Raw genomic sequence first — 12758 nt, 5'->3', positions numbered from 1 at the left:
GTGATTTTTTAATGCTGACATTTCTAATTGCTTTTTTTTTTTTTTTAATAAATATATGCTTGGACCATGACGTAGATCTTATGATCAAACTTAGGATTCACAGGAGATTGTTTTGAGTGATTTCAGAGTATATACCCCTGAGAGATTCTTAAACATAGAGATTTAGTGTGCTATCATGGGTGCAAAGCAAATGAACAAAATAGTCAATAAATTTGAACCAATAAACGTAGAGAGATGATGATTTTGGAGAGACAAGAAAGTACTGGGCTGCTGAGTTGTAGAATGAGTAGATTTCTTTGGAAAAGCATCTTGGTGAAGAAAGCTATGCCACCAAAGAAGAAATGATCCTGCTTGATGAAATGAGGAAACAGACTTTGTATTCACAAGTCTGCTCAACCCAATTTAGTGCCTGCTGCTTATATTCTGATGAATCCTACAATTAGCAGTGTTACAGTAAAACCTGCAGCTAGGTCTTTATTTTGATTATTTTTAATGAACTTTTGTCTGTTTTGTTTTTGCTTTATTTTGTTTTGTTCAGTATTTACTTTGTGTCCTTTTATTCTTATTTAATTCCTATAGGTCAACAATATAGGCAATAGTTTCCTTTTTCAGTTGAGAAATTGAGGCCAAAGTAAATTGTGAGTTACTCATTGTCAGGTCACATAACCAAACAGTTTTAGCACTGTGACTATCTCCAGTTCTTACCTAATGTTGTTTGTTTTACTTTGCCTTTTGATGTCTAGATTTAATCTGTCTACATTGTTCGTACTATAATTTTCTGGTATTTTGATTGCATGCTGACGTAAATATTCACTAATTCTTATGTCCTTCAGAAGTTGGCTGGCAGGCCGTTTAATTCATCCTGTGCAGCAAGTTTTGGTTTTGACCACTGAAACTTAGTCTTTTTCTTTTTCTTTTTTTAATGTTTGTTTATTTTTGGGAGAGAGAGAAAGAGAGAGAGAGAAAGAGAAAGAGAGATTGAGAGAGAGCATGTGTGCGTGGGTAAGGGTATGGGTGGGAAAGGGGCAGAGAGAGATGGAGAGAGAGAATCCCAAGCAGGATCTGTGCCGTCAGCACAAAGCCCGACGCGGGTCTCTAACTCACCAACCATGAGATCATGACCTGAGCCAAAATCGAGAGTCAGACGTGTAACTGACCGAGCCACTCAGGCACTCCTGAAACTTAGTCTTTTATGTAGCCTACCATGTGTCCAAGAAGATACAGTCAAATTGTCAAAGTCATGTTACCATCTTCTCATCCCTTTTGGAGGCCCATAGCCTGAAATATATCTCTAAAAGCAGATGCAGGGCCAGCGACATCTTCTGTTACTCTTCTCTGTTTTCATCCTTCTGTTCTGTGTCCCAGCCTTGCTGCTATCTTCGGTTATTAATCTCATGGTTAAAATACCCAAACTGGGTTTATGAGAGCATGGTTTGTTTGTTTGTTTGTTTTGTGTTTTTCTCCTAGAAACTAGAGCTGACTTTTATTTTTTTTACACTCCAGTAATAAAAAAATAAATGCAGTTTAATGTTCCTAATAGCTTTGTTTGAATATTTTGTGACAATCTTGTTTGTTTTGCAGGTACCTGGAGCCCAAGATTTGGTGGATTTCTCTCCTGTTTATCGATGTCTACACATATATTCTGTCCTGGTGAGTCTTTATCTAGCTCTGCCTAATGAAGAGATATATTGAGTTCAAAACTCTTCTTTCTCATTTTTTATAGTTTTTCTGTTTATTATTAAGAGTAAGAAAAAAGAAACTATTATTTAAGGAGTATTAATTACAAAAAAGAATCCTTTCTTTTCTTCTTGAATCTTTTGTTTGCCATGTAATTGAGCTAAGCAAATAACATTAATTTCTATCAGTCATCAACAAATAATATTATACCTAGAAATAGTCACACACTCAGATTTCTATTCTTAATTTAATGATGTAGTTATTTAAATAACAATAACCTATCTTTATATATTAAAATAATATTTGTAAAAACTGTTTATCTTTTTATTCCTGATGACACTTACTCCTATGCAAAGAGAAACCTCTCTGGGGGGGGGGAATTATTATGGGTGTTAATGGTATTATAAGAAGTAGCCCTTTCTCTATCTTGGTAGTCACCTACGTGCAGACACACAGATATAAAGGTAATAAAAAAATTAAACTAGGAAGCCAAAGTATCATTAAAGACCAATTGATGAGAGAAGTCCATTATTGGTATTTTTTAATAACAAAGTTCTATAAAGATTCTATCAGGTTGTTTTATAATATGATGGAGTAAGTCTTACTTAAGTCTGTTACACATTTTCTTTCTTCATATATCTAATATAGTGTCACTTAGTTGTTACTCCAGACAGTTTGGGACACTGGTCTATGGACTTCATGGCTGGAGTATTTTGGGGTGATTTCCATTAGTTTGGGAAGACTTGGTAATTTTTTCTCCTCTCCTTCATCCTCCCACTTCTTGCTAATTTCCTTTTCCCCTCCCTTCTTTTCCCTTCTTTTCCCTCTCCACCCCTTGTCTCCATCTGTCATTCCTTGTTCTATAAAGATGGAGGAGGTCATAGATTGAGTTGTCTCAAGGCACCTAAAATAAGTAATTTTTTTTTCAATCTCATGTACCAATAATTAAATAAATCATATTCATCTTAGTTTGTGACACAACACGCTATTATCGTTATTTCCTATCAGTCCCCCTCTTGTATTTTTTTTATCTTGTTTGTTTCCATCCACAACTCTTATCTCCAAATATACAATCTCTAATATGTTTAATGTCTGGTAATGGTTGTGTTTGTATCCTTGAAAAATATAGAGTAATTTTGTATATGTAGGTGTTTTTAATTTACTCAAATGGTGTTATCTTATGGATGTAGTTTTTTCTTGTATTTTTTTATTCAGCCTATTTTTAATATCTAACCTTGTTATAGTCTATATATCTTACTCATGGCCTCCCACTTCTACATGATTATTAACAAATGGTTTGCATTTGCTGTGTTTTGTCTATTACTTCAGTGATCAACTCTTAAATTGCTTCTAACATTCTGCTGTAATAAGTAGGACCCCTGTATGGACTTGGGTGTAAGTTTCCAAGATTTCTATACCTAGGTTGGAATTGCTGGGTCAGAAGGTATATATATAATTTTAATTTTAATTTTTGATAACCTGATGGATATCAAATGATGTCTCTTTGTTTTAATTTGCATCTCTTTGATTACTGATAACATTGTGCTTTTTATAGACTCCCCAATCATTTAAGATCTTTTTTCTCTGAAATGCCTATTTTTTTTTTTAAATTTTTTTTTTCAACGTTTTTTATTTATTTTTGGGACAGAGAGAGACAGAGCATGAACGGGGGAGGGGCAGAGAGAGAGGGAGACACAGAATTGGAAACAGGCTCCAGGCTTCGAGCCATCAGCCCAGAGCCTGACGCGGGGCTCGAACTCACGGACCGCGAGATCGTGACCTGGCTGAAGTCGGACGCTTTACCGACTGCGCCACCCAGGCGCCCCTGAAATGCCTATTTTTGACCTTTGTTCAGTTTTGTTTTGCCTTCCTTGTTTTGTTTTTTTCTCTTTTCTGGAAAGAGAAATTTCAGAAATTCCTTTTATGTTGTACATATTGACAATGGAGGATGTTGCAAATGTCTTTTTTCCAGTTTGCCCATAGACTTTACACTATGGCCATAGTATCTTTCATTAACAGGAGTCCTTGATTTTGATATAATCAAGTCCATCAATTTAAACCTTGTAGTTTGTACTTTTTAAGTCTTGTTTAAAAAAGAAAAGCCCCTCTCTATTCCAATGTCATAGGGCATTCCCTTTATGTTAACTTTAACTTTTACCCATTACATTTTGATATTGATTCATCTTGGGTTCACTGTAGTTATAGTATGAGGTGTAGGAATCGAACTTAATTTTTTTTATTTGATGAACTCAGTTTTACCAGTCCTATCTACTACATAATCTGTATATGGCCCACTGATTCTTGGAATACCTTGGGCATATGCTAAGTATCTCTATATATATTTTGGGAAGAATTGACAACTTTCTACTGCTAATTCTTGGTATTCATGGAAGAAAAAAGTCTACTTTTAAATTATTTAGTTAAGCTTTGTTTCTATGTTAATGGTCTTGGGCATTTTTTAAGTAGTAGCAAAATACAGTGTTTTTTTTTTTTTTTTTTTTTTACAATATTCTACCTTACTTTTTAATTAGTAATTGCTGATATTGAGGAATGCTCTCGATTTTTGTAAGTTAACTTATATCTGGCAACCTTGCTCAACTCTTTTATTAGTTATTATGGTTTGTTTTTTGGTTTTTGGTAGATTTTCTGTGTGGTTGTTCATAATGTCTACAGATACTGACTTGCTTCTTTTCTTCCTATCCATATATCACGTTGTTTTTTTATTGTCGTTGTAGTGACCAGGATCATCATTACTTACTCTGTTGTTCAGGAAGGTGATAATAGGCATCCTTGTCTCATTTTTGATCTCTAACAGCATGTTTTAACTGATGTTTTAAATAAGTTTTTGGTAAATATTCTTTATCTAGTTATTCCTAGGCTCCTGTAAATTTTTTATAAGAATATAAATAAATGTTGAATATTATTGGATATTTTTCAAATATATTGATACAGTTCTGTGGTTTTTATACTTTAGCTCATGAATGTACTAATTAAGTTTCATTGATAGATTTTTGTGATCTTAAATGATTCCTGTATTCTTTAGATAAATCCAACTTAATGAGGACATATTACTGCTTTTTTAAAAAATACTGTGTGAAATTGAACTCCTTTTATTTTTTTATTTTTAATCTGTTTTGTATTTATATATGGTTTTTGTTAAGTCTCAGAATTGCAACGTCAAGTGTACTTTTCCTCTCAAATAGTGTAAAAGTATGAATATCAATTTGTTTAGTTTAATGTTATATCTTCAGTACCAACAACAGTACTTGGCATATAGTAGGCACTCAATAAATATTAGTGGAATGAATAAGTAAGTGGTAGCTAAAAGAAAATGCAGTACATTTGTTTGAGCATATGCTAGCTCAAACATTATTACTCATTTATTCACTAAACACTTACTGAATTTTTGTCCTGCATGAAATGGATATGGAGAGCAACGATGTATAAATAAATCAAGGACTTATGCTTTTAAAAAAATTACGATCTACCTACCAAGAAGTTATAATCTTTGAATGACTAGAATATAACAGCACTGTATCTCATCACTGTGTATCTGTTAGTTTTTTAAACTTTGTTAAGATTTTATGGTATAGAAAATGTGACAAGTTTTCTTCAAATGAGAACTCTAATAGTGGTTAATAAGAGTACTGAAGTAATTTATTTACACACTCACTAGCTGTGTGGTGTTAGGCAAGTTACCTAAACCGTAGCTTTCTCATATATGAGCTATGGTAATAACGATCTGCTTAGTGCACTTAAAGGTATGTTCCAATGGTGCCTCGCTCCGTCTTTGGTACATGATTGGAATTTAGTACATGGCTGTTAATCTGGCAGGAGTTATGTGTCTCTGATGCTGATTATTAGGCACATTATTGGTATTTTTTAAAGTATATGATGTAAAGTATAGACATATAGATAGAGGTTCTAGTCTCTGCCATCAACAGAGTTTATCAATTATTCTAAATGTACACGTTCTTAAATATACAAAGTCGATGTCATCCTAAACTAGAAGTTTAAAAATTTTTAAATAAATTCCACATGCTAATATTCTGTAGTGTTGCAATATTTGGTATTCATAAAGGTTTATAATAATTTGATAAGACATTGTTTATATGGCAGAAACAGGCTTCTTCCCTCTTTCATAGTGTTTCCTAATTTTGAAAAAGTACAACCAGTGGTAAGAGCTCAGCTCTGTTTCTGGAATACATGTTTATTTTTTGGACATTGCTGTTCCAGAGCTAGATGGACTTTAAGCACTAAAATGTCTCTTTTGTTAAAGGAAGGGCTAGACACATATGACTTCTAGAGTTGACCCTTTTCATAGCTTTTTGGGGGCCGTAATTTGTTACTTCTCTATATTTGTTTCTCATTCTCACAGCACTAATATGTATTACTATATAGTGAAGGACATCTCTTCATAATAATGATGACAAAGATATTTAAAAATGAATTGCTTAATATAAAGATTTGTAACATAAATATTTTTTTCAAATTTCCGGATGTAGTTAATATTAACATTTTGGCATATTCCACAGGCAGCACAAACTCTGTATGTTTCAAAATGAACTCATTATCTCACCCCTTCCCTAAAATCTACTGTTTTGGATTTACCATGATCTCAGGCAATAACAGCATTCTATAAGTTCCCCAGGCAGAAACCCAAACCTTTTCGTTTTTCTCAGTACCATATCTAAATCGCTATGCCTTGCAAATGTTACCTCCTAAATACAGTTTTACTCTCTTTCTCATCCTCCCCTATCCTAAAATGATTGTCCTAGACATCGGGATTATTGAAAACATTCTCCTAGCTGCTCTCCCTTCCTTATAGTATAAATCCCTGACTCCCTTCTCACTGTGATGATAGTGATCTGTGCATCATGCAAATCTGGGATATATGTTATCTGCTTAAGATTCTCTAATTGGTCATCTATTGAGTAAAATATAGAAGTATAGAAGAAAATATGGCATATCAAAAGACAGAAGGTTTTCCATGTCCTGTCTGCCATATTGTCTGCTGCTTACCACTTTGCTTTAATGAAACTGAAATGCTTCTAGTTCTTTGAATGTACCATGCTATTTCCTGCTTCTCATTCTTTCCTCATTCTGGTCCTTCTGCCTGAATGAGTATTCATTCCCACTTCTTTTTATTTTACGGACTCCTACTTATTTCATACTTGTGTCCTCCAGCAAATTTTCCTAATGTTTCACGTTGAGCTCAGTGGACCCCCTTCCCCTTTGCATTGTTATAGAACCCAGTACTGTTTCTGTTAGTGCTGACTGTATTCTATTATCTTATCCTAAATATGTGTTCTTTTTCCTCAATAGACTGTAAGCTCTTTTAGGGCAGGTACCATGTTTTATTCATCTTTTTTAGCCTTAGCACTTAGCACTTAGTATTAACAGTATATAATACTCAATAAATGTTTGTTTTTGATTTTGAGAGATAACTGCCCTCCTTTTGACCTGCAAATGAATCCAGTTTTCTAGCCTCAGGCAGTGTTATACAATATCAGGGCTGGGACTTATACGAGGGAAAACAGTTCTATTGGTGTCCAACGGAAGGATCATAACAGAAGTAACAAAAAGTTCTAATATTTTGTCATTTACAATAGTGTTTATCTGAACTTTTGGCCTGGAGGATAACAAGGCACACTTTGAATAAACATGGCAATATTTATTATTTTTAGTGAAACCGACCTTCCATTCACCCCCCTTTTATGGCTGTGCTGCTTATAAATTCCCAAAGGATTATTTGAAAAATCCTACTTATATCTGCCAGCCTTATCAGTAGGGCAGGAGTTCACGTATTGTAACAGGAGGTCAGATTTCGGTCATGGTCTTATAGATGGGGCCAAGCACCTGTAAATTCTTCCTTTGGTGACTAAAGTGAAGTACAATATCAAACAGGCAGTGAGACTTTTCTAGGAAGTGCTGAACTTTGGCAGGAAGGGCAAACTTTGGCAGGAGGAGGGGAGGGAAGAAAGTGAACAAGGGTCAGATAGTGGTTAATTGAGACTTGGTTCTTGGTATAGTAATGCAGTGGAAGTGTGCAGGGCAAATGTAGGTATATTTTATAGAATTGCTTTAAACAATTTATATTGTTTAAATCTTCATACACAGTTTAGAGATGGGCAGGCAAGGGGCAGGTATAAAACATCATTTTATAGTCATCAAGGCTGATGTTTTTGGAAGGGAGAAAGTAACAAACTAAAAATTTTACCGGAAGAGAAAGGAATAATAATAGTTTGAGATTTTTGTACATAGTGTAGTAGTAGTTAAAAAGATGCATGGGCTGTCTGTCTAATGAGGACAGAAGCCAGGCTACCTTACAGAGTTTTTGAAAACTCTACCAACCCAGCGATGTCTGCCATGTTTATGGACCCCAAGCCTTGAACCCAACTCAGTTTGGACAAAGATTTATATATACTGTTAGCTCCTCTGTGCCCTGGAACGTCTTTCTGACTCTTCTCCAAATTTTCTGCTCGCTCATCCTTCTATCACTGAAGGACTGTATATATGTCCCATATCAAGGAACTTGGATGTCATTAAGAGACTGGGGGGAGCAAACCTGTAAATACAACCATACTCCTAGTGTGTGGGTCTCATTTATGATCTTATCTTCCTGTGGTTTCTTGTTTCCAGTGATCTGCATTATCTGCTCATTAACAATTTAAAAAAATCCTAGGTGAAAGAATGTTACCCAGTGTATACCTTTAATTTATGTACTTTTTTGCATTTGTGTTATACTATAGTAAAAGCGCCCTTTCTAAAGATTTCTGACATCTTGGATCCAGGGATAGCATATATAGCAATATGTGGATTTTTTAAGTAAGCAGCAACCTCTCAGTATTACATGAATCATAAGAACCTCATTTTTATTTCATTCTCTTTCAATTACTAAAGGAGACTATAAAACAGCCTGAGGTATAAGGGAATGCAGAATGTCGTTGGGCGGTGAATTCATATTACAAAGGCTCTAGCAAGTGCAGTATTTCTTTTAAACTTCCTTGGGCAAGGGGCCTCTGAGAATTTGATGAAAGCTGTGAGCCCTTTCCCCAGACAAAATGCACATATGTACAGGCGTGTGGTATTTTGCTTAGAATTTCAGAGGCTTCTTCAACTCCTGAATCTTATTAGACCTAGAAAGAATCCTTCATGTCAAGGGAACTAGAGGCTGAGTTAGGCTTCAGACATCTACTGATTACAGACCTATGCCCCAGAATGGCTTACCCCAATTCCACTTGAGTATCCCCTTTTATAAGCCTCCTAAGGACTCTCTACCACTTGTCTTTCTCTTAGAGTTGGAAGCCTTGCCAAAATCTCAATTTAAAAGCATATTTCAAAGTGAACTTACTTCTGTGCCGTAAATCTTCATTCCCTGGGCAGTCATTAGGCATGGCAAGCTGGTGACCTGTTTTTCTATTAAGAAGTTAGCCTCAGCACCTAAACTAATAGCTTTGTCCCTTGAATTCTTTTACTAAGAAGATTCAAACAAAAGTTTAAAAGTAATTATGAGGACTATAGGTGATAATTTATCTCCCTGAACATAAGTAATTTTGTTAAGTTTCAGGATATTTTATCTCTTGCTTGCTTTAATAATATTCCTTTTTGGCTATAATTTGGAGAGATAGTCAGTAGCAGGGCGAGAATTTACCCACAATCTCTTTACAGTTCTTTGTGATCATTGCTAGTGCCAGGAATGGCATGGGGTGGGATGGGGTAAGCAGGAATCTTACTGGAATGTATCTCTCCCTTTCTAATCTGAGGATATCTACTTGTATGGTCTGCACTGGCACCGGAGGAAACTCCAAAATCCACGGTCCTGTGACTACTGATAACAGCAAGGAAAGTATTTGGAGAGTGGAAAAAGGAATGGATATGAGCAGTTTTAAGGGACATATTTTTTGAGATGTTAAAGGAATTACTTAATGAAATTACTTAACGAACTCTGGTAGCAACTGGCTGTTACATTAAAGCACTTGGGAAATACATAACATGAAGAGCCTAAGACATTACTGAGATTTTCAACTAAAAAAAAAAATGATTCGTTTTGGCATTCTAAGGTTAGACTTCAAGATACTTTCAAATAGTGGTAGTGGAATGGTTGTTGTTTATATGTGTATTTATGATAGTATTGTCTTGGTTTTTATATAACACTTTGTGCAACAGTCTCATAGTACTTCACAAGTTTGACTACATTAAATAAGTGACTTATTCACATGGCGAATATGAGAACACCTCACCTGGTAGAGACTGGCTTCACTCTGAATCATGCCATTAAATAGTTCTTTTGTTGGCACCTGAGGTAAGATATTATAGTTCTTACTCCTGTACCTTTATCAGAAGGCACTATTGCTATTTAATAATCAAGTAAATTTAACAGCAAGAATTGGAACACAGACTTAAGGCAGATCTGTCTGCAGGACTGGGTGTATTTTTGATGGCCAGATTCTTTTAATTGTTATTGACTTAAAAAAATAAGACTGCCTTAAAAAAATAGAAAAACTTTTCTGTTCCATTTAGGTATCAGGACAGTTGATTGGCAAATAAAAAGCGGATATTCAGACATCAACCTCAGGTAGTTTTCCTAGTGTTTCTCGTAGACCATTGACCTAACAGCAAATGCTGACTGGTTTTTTAATTTTCATTAAAATTGATTGTACTTTGCTATAGGCTATTTTTTGAAGACCTATCCTGATTCTACTTTAAACATTGAAACTATTGACTTGTATTTATTTTATGTAAGTGTGATAAAAATCCATTATTTAAACTCTTTAAATTTTTTACAGAGACACTTGAATGAACATTTAAATTTTTGCTTTGGGTGGAAGCAGAAGCAAGGTCATTTACAACTCCTGTGGTAGAAACGAAGACAAGTGAGAAAGGCCTATATGTAAAATTCTAGGGGCTTAGAGTTTGTAAGTTTTTATTCTCATTTGACATTTCCAAAGATGGTGTTACAGAGAGAGGGAAATATCACATTATTTCACTAGTCACATGAAACTGGAAATTGTGGATGTAGAATTCCAGCATTGCCAGAGACACATAGCTTAATGATCTAGATTCTCCTGAAGTTGTTTCTGGAGCTATATTTCTAGGGAACACCAGGCTCATCAGATGATCTGTTAAAAGGAGGAGGAGGAGGAGGGCTCCTGTTTCAGATGTCACCAGAACTTTGTATACTGTATTTCTCTGTCTTGGGTTTTTTACAGATCACAGTAGTATATTCAAATATGTTCTAAGAAGATCTACCAAAAAATAAATAAATAAACATGTTAAATTTTATTTAAGCCAGTATTTCTTAATAGAGTGAAAGAGGTAAGGAGGACCAGGATACTTTCTGCTCTTGAAAGTTCATAATTTAATGGGTCTAGGGAAAAGCCACTTTGTAGGAGACTCTGAAGATACCTATTTTTGTTTGTTTGTTTTTTAATCCATCATATTTATTTGGAATATATACATTGTCTTTGGGAAATAAGAAAAGAATATTGAACTTTTAATAGAAAAGCCTTCCTGAGAAGAGTAATATGAAATGAGTGGGCACCATTTTCAAATCTTTGGGATAGCAATGATATTAGCAAGGAATTCCGATGTTTCTGTACTTGACATTTATTTTTTAAGAACTTGAAGTGGCCAGCATTTCAGGCTCTGGTTTTTAGACATTATTCCTCGTGACCCTTTTGGTAAGTGTTGTTTTATTTTCACTTTAAATGGACTCTCTTTCCCATCTCAGAACTATTCATTTGCTTCCCCCCTCCTCTCTAAGACAAATGCAAGTTGTACTGTTTGAGGGGCCAACTTAACACTGTTAGAACAGAGCTGGGAGCTTTCTGGTTTGCTTCCATGGTGATCTTGAGTACTTCCAAGCAATAAGAGCACAGTTGGAGTATTTTCTTTAGAGATATTTTTTTTAATGTGGAAAGTTTTGCCCTGAAATATGTGGTGACTCCTAGTCCATCTCTGACACTTCGCAGATGGTCTCGTCACTCTCCTGCCATATCTCCCCACCCCGTAGTTGCACTGACCCACCAGTGCCTGGGGAGGTTAGATAGGCATAAACACTGCATAGATCATAGAGAAAAGCTGAGGGTGAGATTCTTTGTGTGCTGCATTGATAAGGACACAGGAAAAGCCATTTATAGCGATAACTTTCCTGTAGTATGGGCTAATGGGCCCTGGTTTGTAGTCGCTGTAATCTAACTGTTTATAATTGTCATATTGCTCTTTTCACCTGGTGACCTTATTACCCCCGAGCGTATCATTTGGCTTTGAATAAAAACAAGAGGCAAAAAAAGTGATTAAAAATTTTTTTTTCTACATATGCTCACATTTATATTTTATAATGTTTGTGTTGGGAAAGATTAAACTCAAGGTGCTTTTTTTTTTTTAACACTAATGTCTCACTTACACAGCTTTTGATACCACAATAACATAATTATTTTTTAAGCTTTGACAAAATGAACAAGAAATAAATCATTCTCCGTATCACACCCAGTAACACCCCTTCAAAACAGTTTAAATCATATAAAAACTGTGTTTCAAACACTTTAATTTCTCATTGTTCTCAGAATGAAGTAAACTTCTTAACTTGGTCTAAACAGTCTTCCATGTTCTATCCTGGGCTTGACTGTCTTACCTCCTTTCTGGTCACTCTCTTTTTCCTGCTCACAATCTATGCTCCAGATGTACTGACCCCATGTTCTCTCATAATGATGCCTTCGGACAGGCAGTTCTCTTTCCTGAAATAGAGTCCATATTTCCTGTCTTCCTTTTGATATTTTTTTCTATTCCATTATGCCAAATTTCTCCCATTTCTGAGATCTCTGGATTTGGCATTTATAATCTTCTCTCCCTCGTCTCATATATCCAGCCAGATCTCTTACATCTTTTTCTTCCTTTTCCTGTTTTGGTTGTGACTGCCAGGTTTTTGTTTGTTTATTTTCAGTTTTTAAATGTAAAAATTTTGGGTTCTTTTGCTTCCCTGAAATGCCTTCTTTACTGGATGCTTAGTTTAGTACATTGTCCCAGTAGTTTTGGATATTATGAGGTGTGGGGGGGGGCATGAATAATTGTGGCCAGAA

At 35.1% G+C, this 12758-nt stretch overlaps 1 protein-coding gene across 1 annotated transcript in view; it reads left to right on the top strand.

The window, feature by feature from the left end:
• Positions 1-12758, top strand: part of EXOC6B (exocyst complex component 6B) — a 612716-nt gene that overhangs the window by 264230 nt on the left and 335728 nt on the right. The window contains exon 8 of the mRNA XM_047067750.1: positions 1582-1650. Coding sequence (XP_046923706.1) covers positions 1582-1650 — 69 coding nt within the window. The remainder of the gene's footprint in view (positions 1-1581; positions 1651-12758) is intronic.

The sequence above is a fragment of the Lynx rufus genome, unplaced genomic scaffold, assembly GCF_022079265.1.
Source record: "Lynx rufus isolate CCGP_SWC_20201006 ecotype Redwood Valley unplaced genomic scaffold, mLynRuf1.p SCAF_8, whole genome shotgun sequence".
Classification (NCBI taxonomy): Eukaryota; Metazoa; Chordata; class Mammalia; order Carnivora; family Felidae; genus Lynx; species Lynx rufus.
The sequence above is the reverse complement of the archived record's forward strand: the minus strand, read 5'-3'. Positions and strand labels throughout refer to the sequence as shown.